The sequence below is a fragment of the Dama dama genome, chromosome 20, assembly GCF_033118175.1.
Source record: "Dama dama isolate Ldn47 chromosome 20, ASM3311817v1, whole genome shotgun sequence".
NCBI classification, from domain to species: Eukaryota; Metazoa; Chordata; class Mammalia; order Artiodactyla; family Cervidae; genus Dama; species Dama dama.
This window is the reverse complement of record NC_083700.1, coordinates 2323882-2343305: the sequence shown is the minus strand read 5'-3', so window position 1 is coordinate 2343305 and position 19424 is coordinate 2323882. Positions and strand designations below refer to the sequence as shown.

General features: G+C 38.0%; 1 protein-coding gene across 1 annotated transcript in view; it reads right to left on the bottom strand.

The window, feature by feature from the left end:
• The window catches only part of MAEL (maelstrom spermatogenic transposon silencer), a 48100-nt gene extending 29824 nt beyond the window's left edge, over positions 1–18276 (bottom strand). The window contains exons 1-5 of the mRNA XM_061119780.1: positions 18080–18276; positions 17740–17832; positions 16384–16483; positions 15282–15437; positions 13926–13967 (exon numbers count right to left, since the gene is read on the bottom strand). Of these exons, the coding sequence (XP_060975763.1) occupies positions 13926–13967; positions 15282–15437; positions 16384–16483; positions 17740–17832; positions 18080–18211 (523 nt within the window). The 5' untranslated portion in view covers positions 18212–18276. The remainder of the gene's footprint in view (positions 1–13925; positions 13968–15281; positions 15438–16383; positions 16484–17739; positions 17833–18079) is intronic.
• Positions 18277–19424: the final 1148 nt, after the last annotated feature.

Sequence of the window (19424 nt, the reverse complement as noted above, 5' to 3'; positions counted from 1 at the left end):
AAGAGTATATACCAAAACTAAAAGAGAGAGAGAAAGAAAAACAACATCAAACAGAATACTCACTGGTGAAGATTAGAAATGAGAGTTCATAGCCAGCACAGTAAGACAAACAGGTTTTAAATGTTTTAAATAAAAGACACAGGTTAGAAGAAGTCATTTCACAAATATAAGGAATTTTCTGAAAACTTCAGTTTAGCAAAGGTGGGATAAAACCAAAACAAAAAACAAACAATTAGAAAATATAATTTTGATTCAATTTAAAAAATACTAAAGAGAATAATTTTTAAATAAAATTAATTTTCTGAGAAAAAATATAATTGAGAGCTATTACATATAATTAGCAAGAAAAATGATAAGCTATAACTAATAAGATAAAGACTATAGAGAAAACTAAGACTTTATTATAAAGAGCTACACATTTAAAAAATAAGAGTAGTTCTATATTAAAACATTACTAACTGGGGAATTTTTGCAGAAACTAACACCAGTGGTGTTAATGTGTCTCTGGTCAAAAATGTGTAAACACAAAGAATATCATGAAGCTGTCAGGTTCTTTCCAAAATGATTCAAAGATTTAAATATATTCAAAATACTGAGATTAGTTTCTCTGGACAGAGGACAAGAAGGCAAAGTAAAGGGACCTGAGTTCACCTCCTCTCATGAAACATTAAAAATCACAACTAACTGCTGAAAAACTAGCAACAAAGAGGACTGGAATCTATCCAAAAAAATATTATACCTCCAAAAACAAAAAAACCCACCACAACAAGATGGTGGGGGGGCACATTTGCAAAATAATCAAATCTCATACCTACCAGTTGGGTGAAGCACGAACTGGAAAGTAATTATATCTCAAAGGTTCTCCCACAGGCATGACAGCTCTGAGCCTCGTGTCAGGCTTCTTAGTCCGGGGCCTGATGCTGGGAGGCGGGGCCACCAGAGCCCTTTGGCTTTGAGGGCTGGCAAGGCTTGCTGCAAGAGCGTCAGGGGGCCGGGGAGGCAGAGACCGCGCTCTTGGAGAGCACGCACAAGATCTCGTGTGTACCAGGGCCCAGGGGGAGGAGCAGCAACTTCACAGGAGTCTGGGCCTAATCACCTGCTGGCCCTAGAGGCTCTTCGTGCAGAGCGGGGACTGCTGTGTCTCACTGTGGGGACAGGAGCACTGGCGGCAAAGGCTCTGGGGCATGCTCACTGGTGTGAGCTGTCCTGAAGGGACCCTTCTAATGCCAAGTCCCAGCCCCACCCAACAGCCTCAAGGTTCCAGGGCTGAGATGCCTCAAGCCAAAAAATAAAACAGGGTGGGAACAGATCCCTACTCAGCAGACAAGCTGCTTCAAGTTTTCCTGAGCTCAGAGCTGCCTCTGAACACAATCTTTGCAACTGCCCTGCCCACCAGAGAAAAAGGACCCAGCTCCACCCACCAGGGAGCAGACACCAGAAGAAAAATGAGTTACAATCCTGTAGCCAATGGGACTACAAAGACAGAAAGTTTGACAAAGTGAGACGACAGAGGAATAGGTTCCAGATGAAGGAACAACAGAAAACTAAGTGGAGATAGACAATGTACCTGAAAAAGAATTGAGTGTAATGACAGTAAAGAGGACCCAAAATCTTGGAAAAAGAATATAGGAACTGACCAAGAAGATACAAGAAATGTTCAACCAAGAGCCAGATGATATAAAGAACAAACAGAGTGGAAAATACAGTAACTAAAAAACACACTAGAAGGAATCAATAGCAAAATCAATGAGGCAGAAGAATGGATAAGTGAGCTGGAAGACAGAATGGTAGAAATCACTGCTATGGAACAGAAAAAGAAAACAAAAGAAAAAAGAATAAAAAGAAATGAAGACAGTTTAAGAGAACTCTGAGACAATATTAAATGCACTAGCATTCATGTTATATGGGTCCTGAAAGAAGATATACAGAAAGGGCTTGACAAAATATTTGGAAGATATAATATCTGAAAACTTCCCTATTATGGAAAAGTCACCCAAGTTGAGGAAGCACAGAGTCATGTACAGCAGAAACCCAAGGAGGAATGTGCCAGGACACATGTTAATCAAATTGATAAAAATAAAAGACAAAAAGAAAATACTAAAAGCAACAAGGGAAAAGCAACAAATAATATATAACAGAATCCCTGTAAGGTTATCAGCTGATTCTTCAGGAGAAACTCTACAGGGCAGAAGGAAATGGTTTGGCATACTTAAAATGATGAAGGGAAAAATTACAACCAAAAATACTCTACTCACCAAGGCTCTCATTCATATTTGATGCAGAAATCAAAAGCTTTATAGACAAGCAAAAGTGGTGAGAATTCAGCACTACCAAGCCAGTTTCATAACAAATGCTACAGGAACTTCTCTAAATGGAAATGAAAAGGTGGCAACTAGAAACAAAATTACAAATAGGAAAGCTCACCAGTACACACAGTAAAGATAGGAAATCACTCACACAGAATGAGCAGAGTATAAATGCAGGATAATGGAAACACATTTGAAATTAAGAGACCAGCAACTTAATCTTGGATATATAGACTTCTATATCAAAATTTCATGGTAACCACAAACCAAAAATCTACAATGGACTCAACACATAAAATTAAAAAGGTATTCAATGCTTACACAAAAGAGAAAAAGGAATCCAACCATAACATGAAGACAGTCATCAAATCACAAGAGAATAAAAGAGGAAGAAAAAAGACCTATAAAAACAAGTACAAAACTAACAAAATGGCAATAAGTACATACTTATCAGTAATTAACTTAAATGTCAACAGATCAAGTGCTCCAACCAAAAGACATACAGTGGTTGAACGCACAAAAATAAAACCACATATATGCTGTTTACAAGAGAACCATTCAGATCTAGGGACACATACAGACTGAAAGTGAGGAGATGGAAAACGATATTCCATGCAAAAGGAAATCAACAATGGAATAATACTCGTATCAGAAAAAATGAAGTTCAAAATAAAGACATAGAACATACAAAGACGGACACTACCTAATGATCAAGTTCAGTTCAGTCTCTCAGTCGTGTCCGACTCTTTGTGACCCCATGGACTGCAGCACACCAGGCCTCCCTGTCCATCACCAACTCCCGGAGTTTACTCAAACTCATGCACACTGAGTCGGTGATGCCATCCAGCCATCTCATCCTCTGCCGTTCCCTTCTCCTCCCGTCTTCAATCTTTCCCAGCATTAGGGTCTTTTCAAATGAGTCAGTTCTTCGCATCAGGTGGCCAAAGTATTGCAGCTTCAGCTTCAGCATCAGTCCTTCCAATGAACACCCAGGACTGATCTGCTTTAGGGTGGACTGGTTGGATCTCCTTGCAGTCTAAGGGACTCTCAAGACTATTCTCCAACACCACAGTTCAAAAGCGTCAATTCTGCAGCGCTCAGCTTTCTTTATAGTTCAACTCTCACATCCATACATGACTACTGGAAAAACCAGAGCCTTGACTAGATGGAACTTTGTTGACAAAGTAACATCTCTGCTTTTTAATATGCTGTCTAGCTTGGTCATAACTTCTCTTCCAAGGAGGAAGTGTCTTTAAATTTCATGGCTGCAATCACCATCTGCAATGATTTTGGAGCCCAAGAAAATAAAGTCTGTCACTGTTTCCACTGTTTCCCCATCTATTTGCCATGAAGTGATTGGACCAGATGCCATGATCTTAGTTTTCTGAATGTTGAGCAAAAGTACAACTTCAAAAGTACTACAAAGGCATTGCCTTTCTTTGGGACTGGAATAAAAACTGATCTTTTCCAGTCCTGTGGCCACTACTGAGTTTTCCAAATTTGCTGGCATATTGAGTGCAGCACTTTCAGAGCATTATCTTTTAGGAGTTGAAATAGCTCAACTGGAATTCCATCACCTCCACTAGCTTTGTTCGTAGTGATGCTTTCTAAGGCCCACTTGACTTCACACTCCAGAATGTCTGGCTCTGGGTTAGTGATCACACCATCATGATTATCTGGGTTGTGAAGATCTTTTTTGCATAGTTCTTCTGTATATTCTTGCCATCTCTTCTTAATATCTTCTGCTTCTGTTAGGTCTATATCATTTCTGTTATTTATTGTGCCCATCTGTGCATGAAATGTTCCCTTGGTGTCTCTAATTTCCTTGACGAGATCTCTAGTCTTTCCCATTCTATTGTTTGCCTCTATTTCTTTGCATTGATCACAGAGAAAGGCTTTCTTACCTCTCCTTGCTATTCTTTGGAACTCTGCATTCAAATGGGAAATATCTCTCCTTTTCTCCTTTGCTTTCTGCTTCTCTTCTTTTCACAGATATTTGTAAGGCCTCCTCAGACAACCATTTTGCCTTTTTTTTCCTTAGGGACTGTCTTGATCCCTGCTTCCTGTACAATGTCACAAACCTCTGTCCATAGTTCTTCAGGCACTCTATCAGATCTAATCTCTTGAATCTATTTGTCACTTCCACTGTACAATGATCAAGAGATCAATCCAAAAAGAGGAATTAACAATTATACATGCAATCAACATAGGAGCACCTCAACGTATAATGCATATGCTAGCAGTCATAGAGATTCAGGTTTCATCTCTGGGTTGGGAAGAGGAAGAAATGGGCCTCTGGGCCTGGAGGAGGAAATGGAAACCAATTCCAGGATTCTTGCTGGAAAAAATCGCATGGACAGAGGATCACAAGAGTCGGACACAGCTGAGCAACTGAGCAAGACACACACCCCAGCCGTGAAGGGAGAAATCGACAGTGACACAGGAGCGGGACTTCCACATCACATCACATCACCGGACAGACCATCTGAACCGAAATCAGTGAGGAAACACAGGTCTTAAATACACATTAGCAGACAGACTTAACTGATACTTAGAGAACATTCTGAAAGCAGCAGAATACAAATTCTTCTCAAGTGCACAGGAAACATTCTCCAGGAGCGATCACAGGCTACGCCACAAAGCAAGCTTGGGTAAAACTGCAATTACATCAATCATCCTTTCCAACCACAACACTAGAAGATTTTTAAAAAATCAATAAAAAAAAAAAAAACTTAAAAACAAAACACTCAGAGGATAAACAATATGCTACTAAATAAACTAATGGATCATGGGAAAAAAAAAAGAGGAAAGCAAAAAATACTTAAGAGACAAATGCAAACAAAAGCACGATAATCCAAATTTATGGGATGCATCAAAAGCAGTTCTAAGAGGGAAGTTTATAAGCAATACAATCTTATCTCAGGAAACAAGAACAATCTGTCAAATAAAAAAATCTAACATTACATCTAGAGCAATCAGAGGAAAAAACAAAAATTTAAAATTAGCAGAAGGAAAGAGAGCAGAAATAAATGAAATGGAGACAGAACAATGAATTAAATAGAGACAAAATAAATAATAGACAAGGTCTATGAAACCAAAAGCTGGTTTTTTGAGAAGATAAACAAAATTGATACATCTGTAGCTAGACTCATCAAGGAAAAAAGGGAGAGGGCTGAACTCAAAACTAGATGTGAAATAACGGATACCACAGAAATACAAAGGATCATAGGAAGCTACTATGAGCAGCTATACATCAATAAAATGGACAATCTAGAAGAAACGGACAAATTATTAGAAAGGTGTGTACGTATCTGTGCTCAGTTGCTCAGCTGCGCTCGGTTCTGTGAGACCTTATGGACTGTAGCCCGCCAGGCTCACCTGTCCATGGGATTTTCCAGGCAAGAATACTGGAGTGGGTTGCCATTTCCTCCTCCAGGGGGTCTTCCCAACCCAGGAATGGAACCCATGTCTCCCATGTCTCCCGCAATGAGCCACCTGGGAAGCTTATTAGAAAAGAACAACCTTCCAAACCAGGAAGAAACAGAAAATACAAACAGAACAATCCCAAGTACTGAGACTGAAACTAATTAAGACACTCCCAACAAAGTTAAGTCCAGGACCAGATGGCATCACAGGCGAGTTCTATTAAACACTTAGAGCAGAGTTAACATCTATCCTTCTGAAACTATTCCAAAAAATGGCACAGGAAGGAACACTTATGAGGCCAAAATCAGGCAAAGAAAACACAAAAATATTAGAGGCCAGTATCCATTAACAAAGATGCAAAAACCTCAACAAATACTAGCAAACTAAATTCAACAGTATATTAAAAGGATCATACATCATGATCAAATGGACTTATCCCAAAGATAGAAGTATTTTAAGTATCTCCAAGTCAGTGTGATGCACCTCATTTACAAATTAAAGAAAATCCATAGAAAAGTGGGCACAGGTGGAACATACCTCAACATAATAAAGGCCACATATGACAAATTCAACACCATATTCAATGGTGAAAAGCTAAAAACATTCCCTCTAAGACCAGGAACAAGACAAGGATGTCTACTCTCACCACTTTTATTGAACATAGTTTGGGAGTCCTAGCCAGGGCAATCAGAGAAAACAAAAGGAATCCAAATTGGAAAAGTAGTAGTATAGCCGTCACTGTTTGCAGATGACATGATACTTACATAGAAAATCCTAAAGATGTTACCAGAAAACTTACTATAGTTCATTAATTCAATAAAATTTTAGGAGACTAATACACAGAACTCTGTTGCGTTATCTATACACTAAGAACAAAAGAACAGAAAGAAAAAATAAGGAAACCATCTCACTTGCCATCACATCAAAAAGAATAAAATACCTAGGAATAAACTTAACCTAAGGAGGCAAAAGACCTGTACTCTGTAAACTAGAAGATGCAGAGGAAAGAAACTAAAGATGACACAGATATATATATACACACACACCATGTTCTTGGATCTGAAGAATCAATATTGTCAAAGTGATTATACTACCCAAGGTAGTGTACTGACTCAATGCAATCTCTATCAAATTACCAAAGGCACTGTTTTAGAGGACTAGAGCAAAAAAATCTTCAAATTTGTATGGAGACACAAAAGACTCACAAACAGTCAAAGCAATCTTAAGATGAACAGAGCTGGAGGAATCAGGCTCCCTGACTTTAGATTATACTAATAAAGCTACAGTCATCAAAACAGTATGGTACTCATACAAAAACACAGAACAATGGAATAGGATAGAGAGCCCAGAAATGAACCCACTCACCTATGGTCAATAATCTACAGCAAAGAAGGCAAGAATTACAATGGAGAAAGGACAGTCTCTTCAGTAAGTGGTGCTGAGAAAAATGGACAGACACATGTGACAGAATGATACAATATTAAAACATCCTTTAAGAATGTACACAAAAATAAACTCCAAATGATTAAAAACCTAAATGTAAGACCAGATACTATAAAACTCTTAAGAGGAAAACAGAACACTCTCTGACATAAATCACAGCAGTATCTTCTTGGATCCACATCCTAATGACAATAAAAAGAATAATAAACAAATAGGACCTAACTAAAAGCTTTTACACAGGACTTCCCTAGTGGTCTAGCTGCTAAGACTCTAAGTTCCCAAAGCAGGAAGCCCTGGTTCAACCCCTGATCAGGGAGCTAGATCCCATATGTTGCAACAAAGTTTGAAGATCCCATGTGCTACAACTAAGACCTGGCTCAACAAAATAAATACGTAAATAAATGAATATTTAAAAGCTTTTGCACAGCAAAGCAAACCATAAACAAAACCACAAGACAACCCACAGAATTAGAAAAAATATTTTCAAATGATGCAACCCACAAGGCATTATTCCCTAAATCTACAAATAGCTCATGCTGGCTGAATATAAAAAAAAAAAAAAAATTAAAAAAATGGGTGGAAGATCTTAATAAACATTTTTCCAAAGATGTACAGATAACCAAAAAGCACATAAAAAGGTGCTCAATGTCAATAATTACCAAAATGTAAATCAAAATTATAATGCAAATAAAAATTATCACCTCAATAATTTTAATTTCCAAAATTTGCATTATAATTATATAAATTTTAAAATAAATTGTATATTTTTATAAATTTTATAAATATAAAAATTGCATTAATTATAAAGTTTCCATTATAATTTACTGCAAATTATAATATTATAAATTGTTATAATTTATATTATAAATTACTATAAAATCTGCACAATTATTAAATGAATTTGTACTATAATTTTGATTATAATGCAAATAAAAATTATAATGCAAATCAAAATCATCACTTCAGAATGGCCATCATCAAAACATCTACAAACAGTAAATGCTGGAGAGGGTATGGAGAAAAGGGAAACTCCTACACTGTTGGTAAGAATGTAAATTGGTACAACCACTATGAAAGGAGTCTGGAGGTTCCTTAAAAAAACTAAAAAGAGACTTTCCATATGATCTAAGAATCCTACTCTTAGGCATATATCCAGAGAAAACCATACTTTGAAAGAATACATGCACTCCAGTGTTCACTGCAGTACTATTTCCAATAGCCAAGAAATGGAAGCAACCTAAATGTCCATCAACAGATCAATGGATAAAGATGTGGTACATATATACAATGGAATAAAAAATAATAAAATAATGCCATTTGCAGGGATTTACCCAGCATCCAGTGGTTAAGACTCTGCACTTCCACTGCAGAGGCATGGGTTTAATCCCTGGTTGGGGAAGTAAAATACCACACTGTGTGCAGTGGAGGTGGGGGGCCCTCCCCACAAAAATGCCATTTGCTGCCAATATGGATAGCCCAATAGACAATCTCTATAACCTATAGAGATTATCATACCAAGTGAAGTAAGTCAGACAAAGATACATATGGTATTGCTATATGTGGAATCTAAAAAAAGAAAAATGATACAAATGAACTTATTTATAAAACAGAAACAGATTCACAGATTTAGAAAACAAATTTATGGCTACCAAAGGGGAAAGGTAAGGGGAGGAGGGATGAATTAGGAGTTTGGGATTAACATACACACATTACTATATATAAAATTGATAATCAACAAGGACAGGGAACTCTACTCAATACTCTATAATGGGAAAAGGATCTGGAAAACAGATACACATACATGTGTAACAATCAGTTTGCTGTTCGCCTGAAACTGACACAATGTTGTAAAAATCATGTGTGTGCTACTTGCATGCTAAGTTGCTTCAGTTGTGTCCAACTCTTGGCAACCCCCAGACTGTAGCCCATCATGCTCCTCTGTCCATGGGATTCATCAGGTAAGAATACTGGAGAGGGTGCTGTGCCCTCCTCTGGGAGATCTTCTCAACCCAGGGATCAAACCCATGTCTCTTACAGCTCCTGCACTGGCATGTGGATTTTTTATACCACTCATGCCACTTGGGAAGCCCAGATCAACTATATTCAAATATAAAATAAAAATGTAAAAAGAAGCTGTGACATATACACGCATAGGACTACCCCCCAGTCATTAAAAAAGAATAAAACATTGCTATTTGCTGTAATGGATGGACCTGGAGGACACTATACCAAGTGAAATAAATCAGACCAAGATCAGTACTATATGATATGGGTTATATGTGGATCTGAAAACTACAACAAATTAGTGAATATAAAAAAAGACTCATAAACACAGAGAACAAACTAACGGCTTCCAGTGGGCAGAGGTGCAACATAGGGGTGGGGGAATGGGAGGTACTAAGTATGGGGTGTAATATACTCAAGCATGCATTGTATAACATGGAGAATATAACCAACATTTTGTAATAAGTGGAAATCAATCTTTAAAAAATGTATAAAAATTAAAATAAAAATGCACAAACACTCCCCTAAAAATCCCCCAAATCCTAAGATTAAGGATCCTGTGATTCTAAATCGGGAGATTCTTAATAGCCTTTTTGTGAAGTGCAATAAATTATACGTGGAAGAGCAAAGAGACAAGAACAGCCATAATATTCCAAAAGAACAAAGTTAAGTAAATATTATGAAAATATTGTGTTTTGACAACATATGGGCACTAAAAAACAAGAAGATTAATAGAACAGAAGATATCAGAAAGACTCATGCATAAGCAGAAGTACAATGTGACACAGGTGGCACTACACAGGGGGAGCACACTGATTATTCAATGAATGAGACAGCTGATTATCCACATGGGAAAAAAAGGAAATCTCCACCTCACATCGTACACAAGTCAATTCCAAGTGGAATAAGATCTTGGAACTATAAAATAAAGATATCTTCATGGCCTTCAAGGAGAAGGGAATTCTTTACCTGGGGTTAAGGATAAAATAAGTGTAACTCATCTGACCTTTTGGAAAAAAATTTTTTTCATTTTACAGGCATATTTAATAGATGATTTGTAAAGCAGGAGTCCATTTCAATGTTTATCTACTTGGACTTTGGAAGTGTAGTATTAATACCATGTCTGAATAAGATGGTGCCCATTATAGATGAGCATCCACTGGAGTATGGGCGACTCCATGGGCTGTAGCGATCAACAGACTGCATTCCTAATGCTGATTTTGCCTGAGATTTGCATTGTCTTTCAATGTTATGTGAAACTAATTACATAATTCTCTTTGGAACTTAACCTCCCAACCCTTACTGTAACTACAAAGTGGTTTACAAGATATTTAATGAGGTGCTATGTTTGTGGAAAAATACCACGTAATTAAAAAACACTACTGAATAGCAGATTACTCTGTGTAGTAGTTAAGTCCTTTAGGATAATTTTAATTGTGATCATTTTCTGATTCTCATTGCTGGGAGTTATTAAATCTTAGCAAGCATCACCAATATTAAATGTTGAAAGTCCGTTTAAAGTTGGAGCAACTGTCTGTGTTTGAACAGATAAAATAAAGAGCTTTGTGTGCCCAGAAAGGAACACTGTACCAACTGCTAGCCAGTCTTGTCTGAAGAGCCACATATTTTTTTCCTGTGTTAATAATCAAGATAATTAGTATGTGGCCATTTTGTTACCCTTAAGAGACTGCAGTTCTGAATTTTTGATTAAAGGTTTTGGCTGCTATAGAAGTTTTATTTTAAATATATTTTGAATTATAAGAACAAAAAATTTTGTATTTTTCCAGTTAATTGGAATGATTGCCAAATTTCTGCAAGTAAGGTAATTGTAAGTTTAAAGCACTAAGCATTTATTGGTAAATAATGTATATATTCTCATTCTGAGAAATGTAAGTAGGTCAAGTCAAAATAAATTCTTTAAAGTTTACTATAAAAAAAGTAAAAGGGAATTCTTAAATAAGACCCCAAGCACCCACAAACTATCAGGGAAAAAATTGATACATTTACTAAATTAACAATAGAAACTTCTATAAATTAAAATACCCATGAGAGAAAAAGGAAAACAGGTATCTGCACATGATTAAAATAATCAATAAAAACAGATAGACATATTATAAACTTCCATACACCAATAAAGATGACAAACAATCCAACAGAGAAATAGGGGGAAAGACGTCATTTAAAAAATACACAGAAATATATAGAATATGTGGAGTTTCCCTGATGGCTCAGAGTAAAGAATCTGCGTGCAATGAAGGAGACCTGGGTTCAATCCCTGGGTTGGAAAGATGACCTGGAGAAGGGAATGGCTACCCACCCCAGTATTCTTTCTTTTTTTTAATAAAACATGTATTTATTTGGCTACTCCGGATGTTAGTTTCGGCGTGTGGGATCTAGTTCCCTGACCAGGGACTGACCCAGGCCCATGCCTTGGGAGCGCAGAGGCTCCTTCACTGCACCACAAGGGAAGCCCCACTCCAGTACTGCTGCCTGAAGAATCTGATGAACAGAGGAGCCTGGGGGGGGCGGCACATGGAGCTGCAGAGTCAGACACGACCGAGAGGTTCAAACGAGCAAAATAAAACACATTATTTCAATACGTACTTATCCTAAAACTATTCATAAAACAAAGGAGATAACACAAAATTCACAACAGTGGTTCTCTTAAGGGGGGGATGAAATCCAAGAGAAATATAGGGGTCTTCAGTGATAACGGCAAAGTGCTATTTCTTCAGCTGACTGGCGGGCACACTGCTTGTTCATTAATATTCTTTAAACTTTAAGTGAATGTTATAATCCTTTTATGTGTGTATGAAGTTTCGTTTTAAAAGCTGACAGACCTTCCATATAGGAAGCTGAAAGCAGTTTCTAAGGCTTGGCTCATGTTAAAGCAGAACTTCTGTCTCATAATTAACTATAGAAAGGAAAGAGGCAGAGCGCCTCTGGTGAAGTATGGGAGGAGGAGAGGGCCCGCATCTCCTACCTACCCCCGCACCCCCAACACAGACACGCAGAACCTGAACTCCCATTCAGAGGAACACTGTAGGGGTGGGCAGGACATGGGAGACCATCCAAATCTCTTCCAGTCTTAAAACTCTTCAATATAACGTGCTAAACCATAATGCCCATGAAGCCTTCACTTGGTTTCACATGTACTTCTTAAAGACCAGATACACAGGAGCATTAGGAAGATCTGAATGTACCATCCTTAGCTATTAATCATGTATATCTCTTTCAGAGTGTTACTGTGTGAAACATCAGCTGGATTACACTATCCTCGGTATTTTTAGCTACTCTGTTGACATCGCTGTCATTCTAATACAGTCATTTATCTTATTTAGTTGATACATTTCCTGGGGTTATCAAATTGGCAATTTAAGACATGCTTAAACTGGTAAGCTCCAAGTATTTTAGGTTTCCTGAATGAAAAACACTTTGCGTGGTTTCAAATAGTGTGAAAAATAACTTAAGAAAACATTCCTGGAGACCTTGATAAGTTTGTTTTCAAGAACCACACTTTCTGTTAATCACTTAATTTTGAAAACATTGCAAAAATATGTTTTTTAAATGATTTAAAAAAATTAATCAGAAACAAAATAAACAGTAAAGGGCATTCTCACAAATGAGTGTCTGGCATATAGGGATTCCAATGCATTCATGCGATGAACAAACCATAAACAGAGCTTAAGCAAAAATGTGAAATTAATTCACCAGCTAAGTTTCTACTTTTACTTTTTTACTACTACCTATTTTGCCAAATAGCTTCAGACAATTTAACACTTGAGATGACCTAGGTTCACATCTCAAAGTTACAACAGCATTTTTATTCTATACATTTTTTTCACCCAAAGCTACATAAGGGAACTTACGAAAACACTGCCTTAAACTCCCTGTTCCAAAGCCTACAGCTCTGATTCAAAAAAACAAACAGAAAAGGGACTAATACATATTTTTCACTAAAAAAAATACTGGGAAAAACTCAACACAATAAAAAATGAATCTAAAATATTCTCATTTATAAAGAACAATATTATAAGTATTACAAAACAGCTGCTTGTTATAGCAGATTTGAAAAACTTATTTTTAATTTCAAACACTTCTACAGACTAGTTGTCTACATTTTTAAGAAAAAACTTTTAAACGCTGACATTTTTAATAAAAACTAAAAAACAAACCTATTATCCTTATTTTTATTTGAAAAGAAGTAAGAAACTGGTTAAAATATAGTTTCTAGAAAAGAGTACAAGAGGTCAGATTTATATAGTCACATCCTTCAGTTGCAGATGCTTTACATAGAAACCTGTTTTCCTCATCTGAAAAATCAATTCATAGCTGTTTCATCTAACACTATCGTTCTGTTACTTTTGAAGCATAAACTTTCCCCCCTCACTTTTGAATGGACATTTCTGTGAATAGCCCTAAATCTAGATAACCTTATACCTATTAGAAGACCTACCTAAGCACCTGGCCAGTAAAAGCCACTGATCTTCAAGCCAAAGGATATAAGCAGAAAAAAAAACAGAAATAAAAACACAATCTCCATAAAAGGAAAAGGACATTATTCTATCATTGCTTGTAATTTAAAAATTTTGAAGGCTTACATACACTATCTACCACTTTTAAGAAGATTTACCAACAATAATTTAAGATTATCTTCCCCCAATGTTTTATGTGTCTGTTTAAAGAGCATCTTACCCAGGTGCTTATATTCAATGCCTATATTCTATCCCACTCCTTTATACTTACTTGCAGCCTGACAATGAAAACGAAATCCTCGTGGAATTTCACCTGTAATTCAAAATATTTTATTGAGAGATGCAGAAATCCAGAAGCTCTCAGTTGTACTACAGTAATATTCCATAGGATGACCATATCATAACACAGGTAATTGCTATTGTTATGTGAAATTACAGAAGATTTAAACCTCAAAGGAGTTTTTTCCTAACCAAAGGTATGATGACTATCAAAGAATCTTGGTATATTATCCACACTACTTTAAAAAGTTAGTCCTCACAGAGAAAGAAATACTAGGTAAAGAAAATCTGTGCTAAAGGAGTCTTAGCCAGGAGTCCATAAAAAGGCCACAGTTCATGAGGCCCTCGATATACCAAGATAACTGACATATTTCTCAGAGGAAAGTCTCCAAGTTCTGCCTTTTTAACGTTTTACACTTGTTCAAAAATTGTCCTAAGCAGCAACTCTCCTTAAGTAGGAAAATTTGTTTTCCTGTTATTTCAAAACAAGGAAAAGTGCTGGACTGTCCTAATCAATTTTAAAGCAACTGACAAAACTAAAGATGAAATTATTCTTTCCCCAAACTCTTCTCCCTATATATTTCTCCCACTAATCTCTAAAAGGTACAGTACTCCCCTAACTACTATCTACCAACTTGAGAACTGAGTGAAATCCTGTGTGTTCATTACTAACTGCTTTTGATGGGGTGGAACAGTAGTAGGAATAATATTATCTTAAAGTCTTTTAAATACTAGCCTATTTTCATACCTTCTCATGTATTCTTTAGAAAAGTTAAAGTGAAAGTCGCTCAGCCGTGTCTGACTCTTTGCAGCCCCATGAGCTACAGTCCATGGAATTCTCCAGGCCAAAATACTGGACTGGGTGGTCGTTCCCTTTTCCAGTGGATCTTCCCAATCCAGGAATTGAACCCAGGTCTCCCACATTAGAACAGCCCTCCAACAGGTATTACCCCTACTTTACAGATTAATTAATAGGTTCAGAAAGGATAAACATTTTGCTCAAGGTTACAAGTCAACACCAAGTTAAAAACTAGAACTGTTGATGTGAAGGATGGGGTAAAGAAAGTAAACAGCAAAGCTTTCAGCAGATTCTAAAACTACAGATAAGCAAACAGCAGACTACAGATTTTTTTCAGGCCTTCTACCTGCTCAACTTTAACGCTTACTTGAGGTTAAAAGCCCAAACCAAAAACTCTGTCAACACTTCATTCTCAGTAGTTTTTCACCCAGTCTACATTTGAAGAACTCACCCATGCAACAGCTTTTAAGAAAAATACTATTATCAAATAAGATCAACATAAAAAAGTGACTTTTTAACATCTAGGATCTACTCTAATTGGCTACTTACCAGGATTTATAAAACTGTGGAAATCTGCAATAATACCTTCTTGGAGAGAATATTTAACACAGCCTATTTCACAAGGGAGGAAGCGCTGTTCACAGTGAGGAGGTAGCTCGCCATGGCTAAAAATATTCAAAAAATAAAAAATGCCTCCAAGGAGAGCTTCAAAAAAAAAAAAAAAAAACAAACAGATGAGCATCTCAAGATTTACTCCTTTGATAAAAACAAAAGTTTTAGAACCTTTCTCCTTCTGTTCCTATATTCCTAAATAAATTGGAAAAGAGAAAATAAATCAGGTGTATCAGATAAATAAATTTTTGTAACATTTACCAAGGATTAAAGCAGTAACCACTCTTTGCATGAAATAACAAAATTATTCAAACTTACAGCTAGCTCTACATAACTTAGCTATACATAAGCCTTAAATGTGAGTAATGACTTAAGAAAAGCTGTGACCCATATTCAAGAAATATAAGGGTATGGAAAATAAAACCAAGCGGAATCAGTATAGAAAAATTCTAGTACAAACTATGGACAATTGAGTTCACTCTTTACCTTTTACCAATACACACAAGACCACTTATAAATTCTCTAAAGGAAGAAAGAAATGTGAAAATGTAAGAAAGGTATTATTTTCCAGGATTGGCCACACTTAAGGACTACTAAAGATTAGTAAGTTTTTAACAAAGTCAGAACACATTTAATTAAAAAAAAAAAACAAAAAACCAGTCAGAAGGAATAGCAAGGACTCTGATTAACTATATTCTTTGCTGCCCTAGGCTCAATTTATCTTTACTTTTGAAACAAACATATTTAAGTGTCTAGCTATAAACACTTGAATTCAAAAAGTATGTCTAAAAACATATGACATGGTAGAAACCAGATTTTTGTTTAAAAAAAAACAAAACAAAACCAAACCCCAGTGTTACTTCAACAAATGCATATTACCTGATCTTTTACAACTTTAGTGCCATCATGTGCGAACATCATAGTCAGTTACTTTGAAATGCAGAATCAAAATGAAGAGAAGACAAGTTTACTGATCAACATAACATAGAATTTTAAGTGCCCAAATTTATATAAGCAAAACACTGTAGGATTACTTTACCTTGATCACTTTTTAGAGACAAGCCTGACAGATCCGGGGGTGAAACATTCTGCTTTGGTACAAGCATGCCTGGCTTCCTCAGTGGGGTGCAAATAGGTTTCTAAAGAGAAAGGTAATCATTGACCATATATTTAAACTCTTGCCCACTTTATATCATATACTTAAATTTAGCAAAATAACTTTGAAACAACCCATAGCACAGATTACTTTAGTAACCACTCCAAGCCAATAAATCCAATGAGTACATAAATAAATGTCTATAACACTAACACCCAAAGTCAGACATGGCAAAAATCTAAAAATATTTTAAATCAAGGGGCTGAGTGGTAAATAACCAGTCCAATTACTGTTGAAAGCCATTTCCCCACTACTGATAATCTAATCCTATGGAGTCATATAATACATGCTTGTCCAGTGGCCAAAAGAATATCATTTGCCAAAGTACTCTAACACTGTTTGTTCTTCACTCAAAGTAAAAGCCAGATTGTGCTGACTCCAAGTCTCAATGATATATATGTAGAACATGACTTTTATTTTGAGGGGAACTATCTTAAGAAACTGTAGTGAAAAGAAGACACACACAAAAAAATCAGGGCTCACAAGCATAATTAAGTATTAATTCGAATTCAACTGAGTAGAGCTTCTACTCAAACATAAATCCATAAGATAAAAATCTCTCCAACCTAAAACAAGCAAAACTATTGAATTTCAATCCAATGTTAGCAGTTTATAATAAGAATAGAACTTTTGCTATGTCAGAATGGGAAGAATACAGAGGGAGGGGGTAAAATTCATATTTCTAGATATGAATCAGCAACATATTTTATTCAGTGCTTTAACATTCTGCTACACAGACATAAATTCAAATAAACTTTATTCAACTCTTACCTGTAAGGCACACAAAACATTAATCAACATCCACAGATACTGTTATTTCAATATTTTAAACACAGACTAGTGTTATTTAAAAAGAGAGAATGGACCAAACTACTGTTAAACATCTGAAAAGAGATTCTTCAATCATAAAAGAATTCAAAAGGACCCTTAGAGGCGATCTAGTACAAATCCTAAATATCAAGACTACCTTTTGCTAATCATGGTTTATTGGCTGCAGGTTTCCTAATGGGATTTTCCCTGGCCTTCACCATCAAACAAAACCAATGTGTGCCCTAGTTCAGGAGCCTGCCCGTTTCTCAGCAAGCATTCTGACACCAAGAAAAAAATGAAAAACTCTTTTTTGCACTCACCCAAATCACCCGGTCATCTACTCTTGACATTAATCCATTCACTCATCCAGCATTTACTCAGCATGCCTACCTGTGAGGCAGGTGGCTGCTCTTCTCTGGTTAACTTTACCTGCTTCTCCGAAGGCCCGGAGTCCTTCCCCTGGGCAGCTCTCCACTCTCGAGCCATTTCCGCATACTTCTCCTTTTCCTCCTCCCTCAGGAGCTTGAGGAGATGGACAGGGAAAACAAGCAGCAGCAGTGAGGGCCTAGTGCCCGGGGCCCCGCAAGAGATGCCTGGCCATTACTGGGAGGCGGTTCCGGCGTCGGTTTGCCCCGGACCGGGGACGGGGAGCTTCCTCGCCCTCCAGCAGGGCCCCGGGGTCACTGGTCTTCTCAAGGCCTCTTTCCCTCCCGCCTGGCCCTCCCACTTGCCGACTGCCTGGCCCGGGCTCACGGGCCTCCAGCCTTACCGCCCAGTCAGCGGAGCAGTAGGGGATGGCATCAGCGACGCGAGCCACAGGCAGGCCTCTCCGCCGCAGTTCGGGGATCTTCTCCTGCACGAAGAAATAGTAGGCGTTGCGGCTGGCCCTGCGGTTCGGCATGGCGAGCGCGGCCAGGCCTTGAAGCGAGCCTCAGACAACACCCGCCGCCGGCGCCCTCGCCGGGCTCCCGCCCTTAGTAACCGAGGCTGTGGCCTGCACGCGCAGGGCCTCAGCTCTCAGCCAATCAGGGCGCGGTGCGCAGGCGCGTCGGCCTCTCCAGGAGAGAAACAGTCTGCGACCGGAAGATTCCGCCTCGTGCGACCGAGGAGGCGGGGTGGAGGGGGAGCGAGGGCACAGAGGCCAAGCATTCTGATTGGCGGAGACGAGTGGGTGGGGTTGTTGTCACGAGGGTGGCTTGGAGAAATTGCTGTACATTATTGCGTAATATCCTTCAAAGTAGGTAAAGAGGGCCAGCCAATGCTTCAGGTTCTTCCGTGCTTTACGGTTCGGTTCAGTTCAGCTCCGTCGCTCAGTCGTGTCCGAATCTTTTTCGACCCCCATGGACTGCAGCACGCCAGGCCTGCCTGTCCATCACCAACTCCCAGAGTTTACTCAAACCCATGTCTACTGAGTTGGTGATGCCATCCAACCATCTCATCGTCCGTCGTCCTCTTCTCCTCCTACCTTCAGTCTTTCCCAGCATCAGGGTCTTTCCCAATGAGTCAGTTCTTCGCATCTGGTGGCCAAAGTATTGGAGTTTCAGCTTCTAAATCAGTCCTTCCAGTGAATATTCAGGACTGATTTCGTTTAGGATGCACTGGTTGGATCTCCTTGCAGTCCAAGGGACTCTCAAGACTCTTCTCCAACACCACAGTTCAAAAGCATCAATTCTTCCATGCTCCGCTTTCTCTGTAGTTCAACTCTCACATCCCTATAGACTACTGGAAAAACCATAACCTTGACTAGGTGGACCTTAGTTGGCAAAGTAATGTCTCTGCTTTTTAATATGCTATCTAGGTTGGTCATAACTTTCCTTCCAAGGAGTAAGCGTCTTTAAATTTCATGGCTTCAGTCACCATCTGCAATGATTTTGGAGCCCAAGAAAATAAAATCTGTCACTGTTTCCACTGTTTTCCCATCTATTTGCCATGAAGTGATGGGACTGGATGCCATGACCTTAGTTTTCTGAATGTTGAGCTTTAAACCAACTTTTTCACTCTCCTATCTCATTTTCATCAAGAGGCTCTTTAGTTCTTCACTTTCTGCCCTAAGGATGGTGTCATCTGCATATATGGAGAAGGCAATGGCACCCCACTCTGGTACTCTTGCCTGG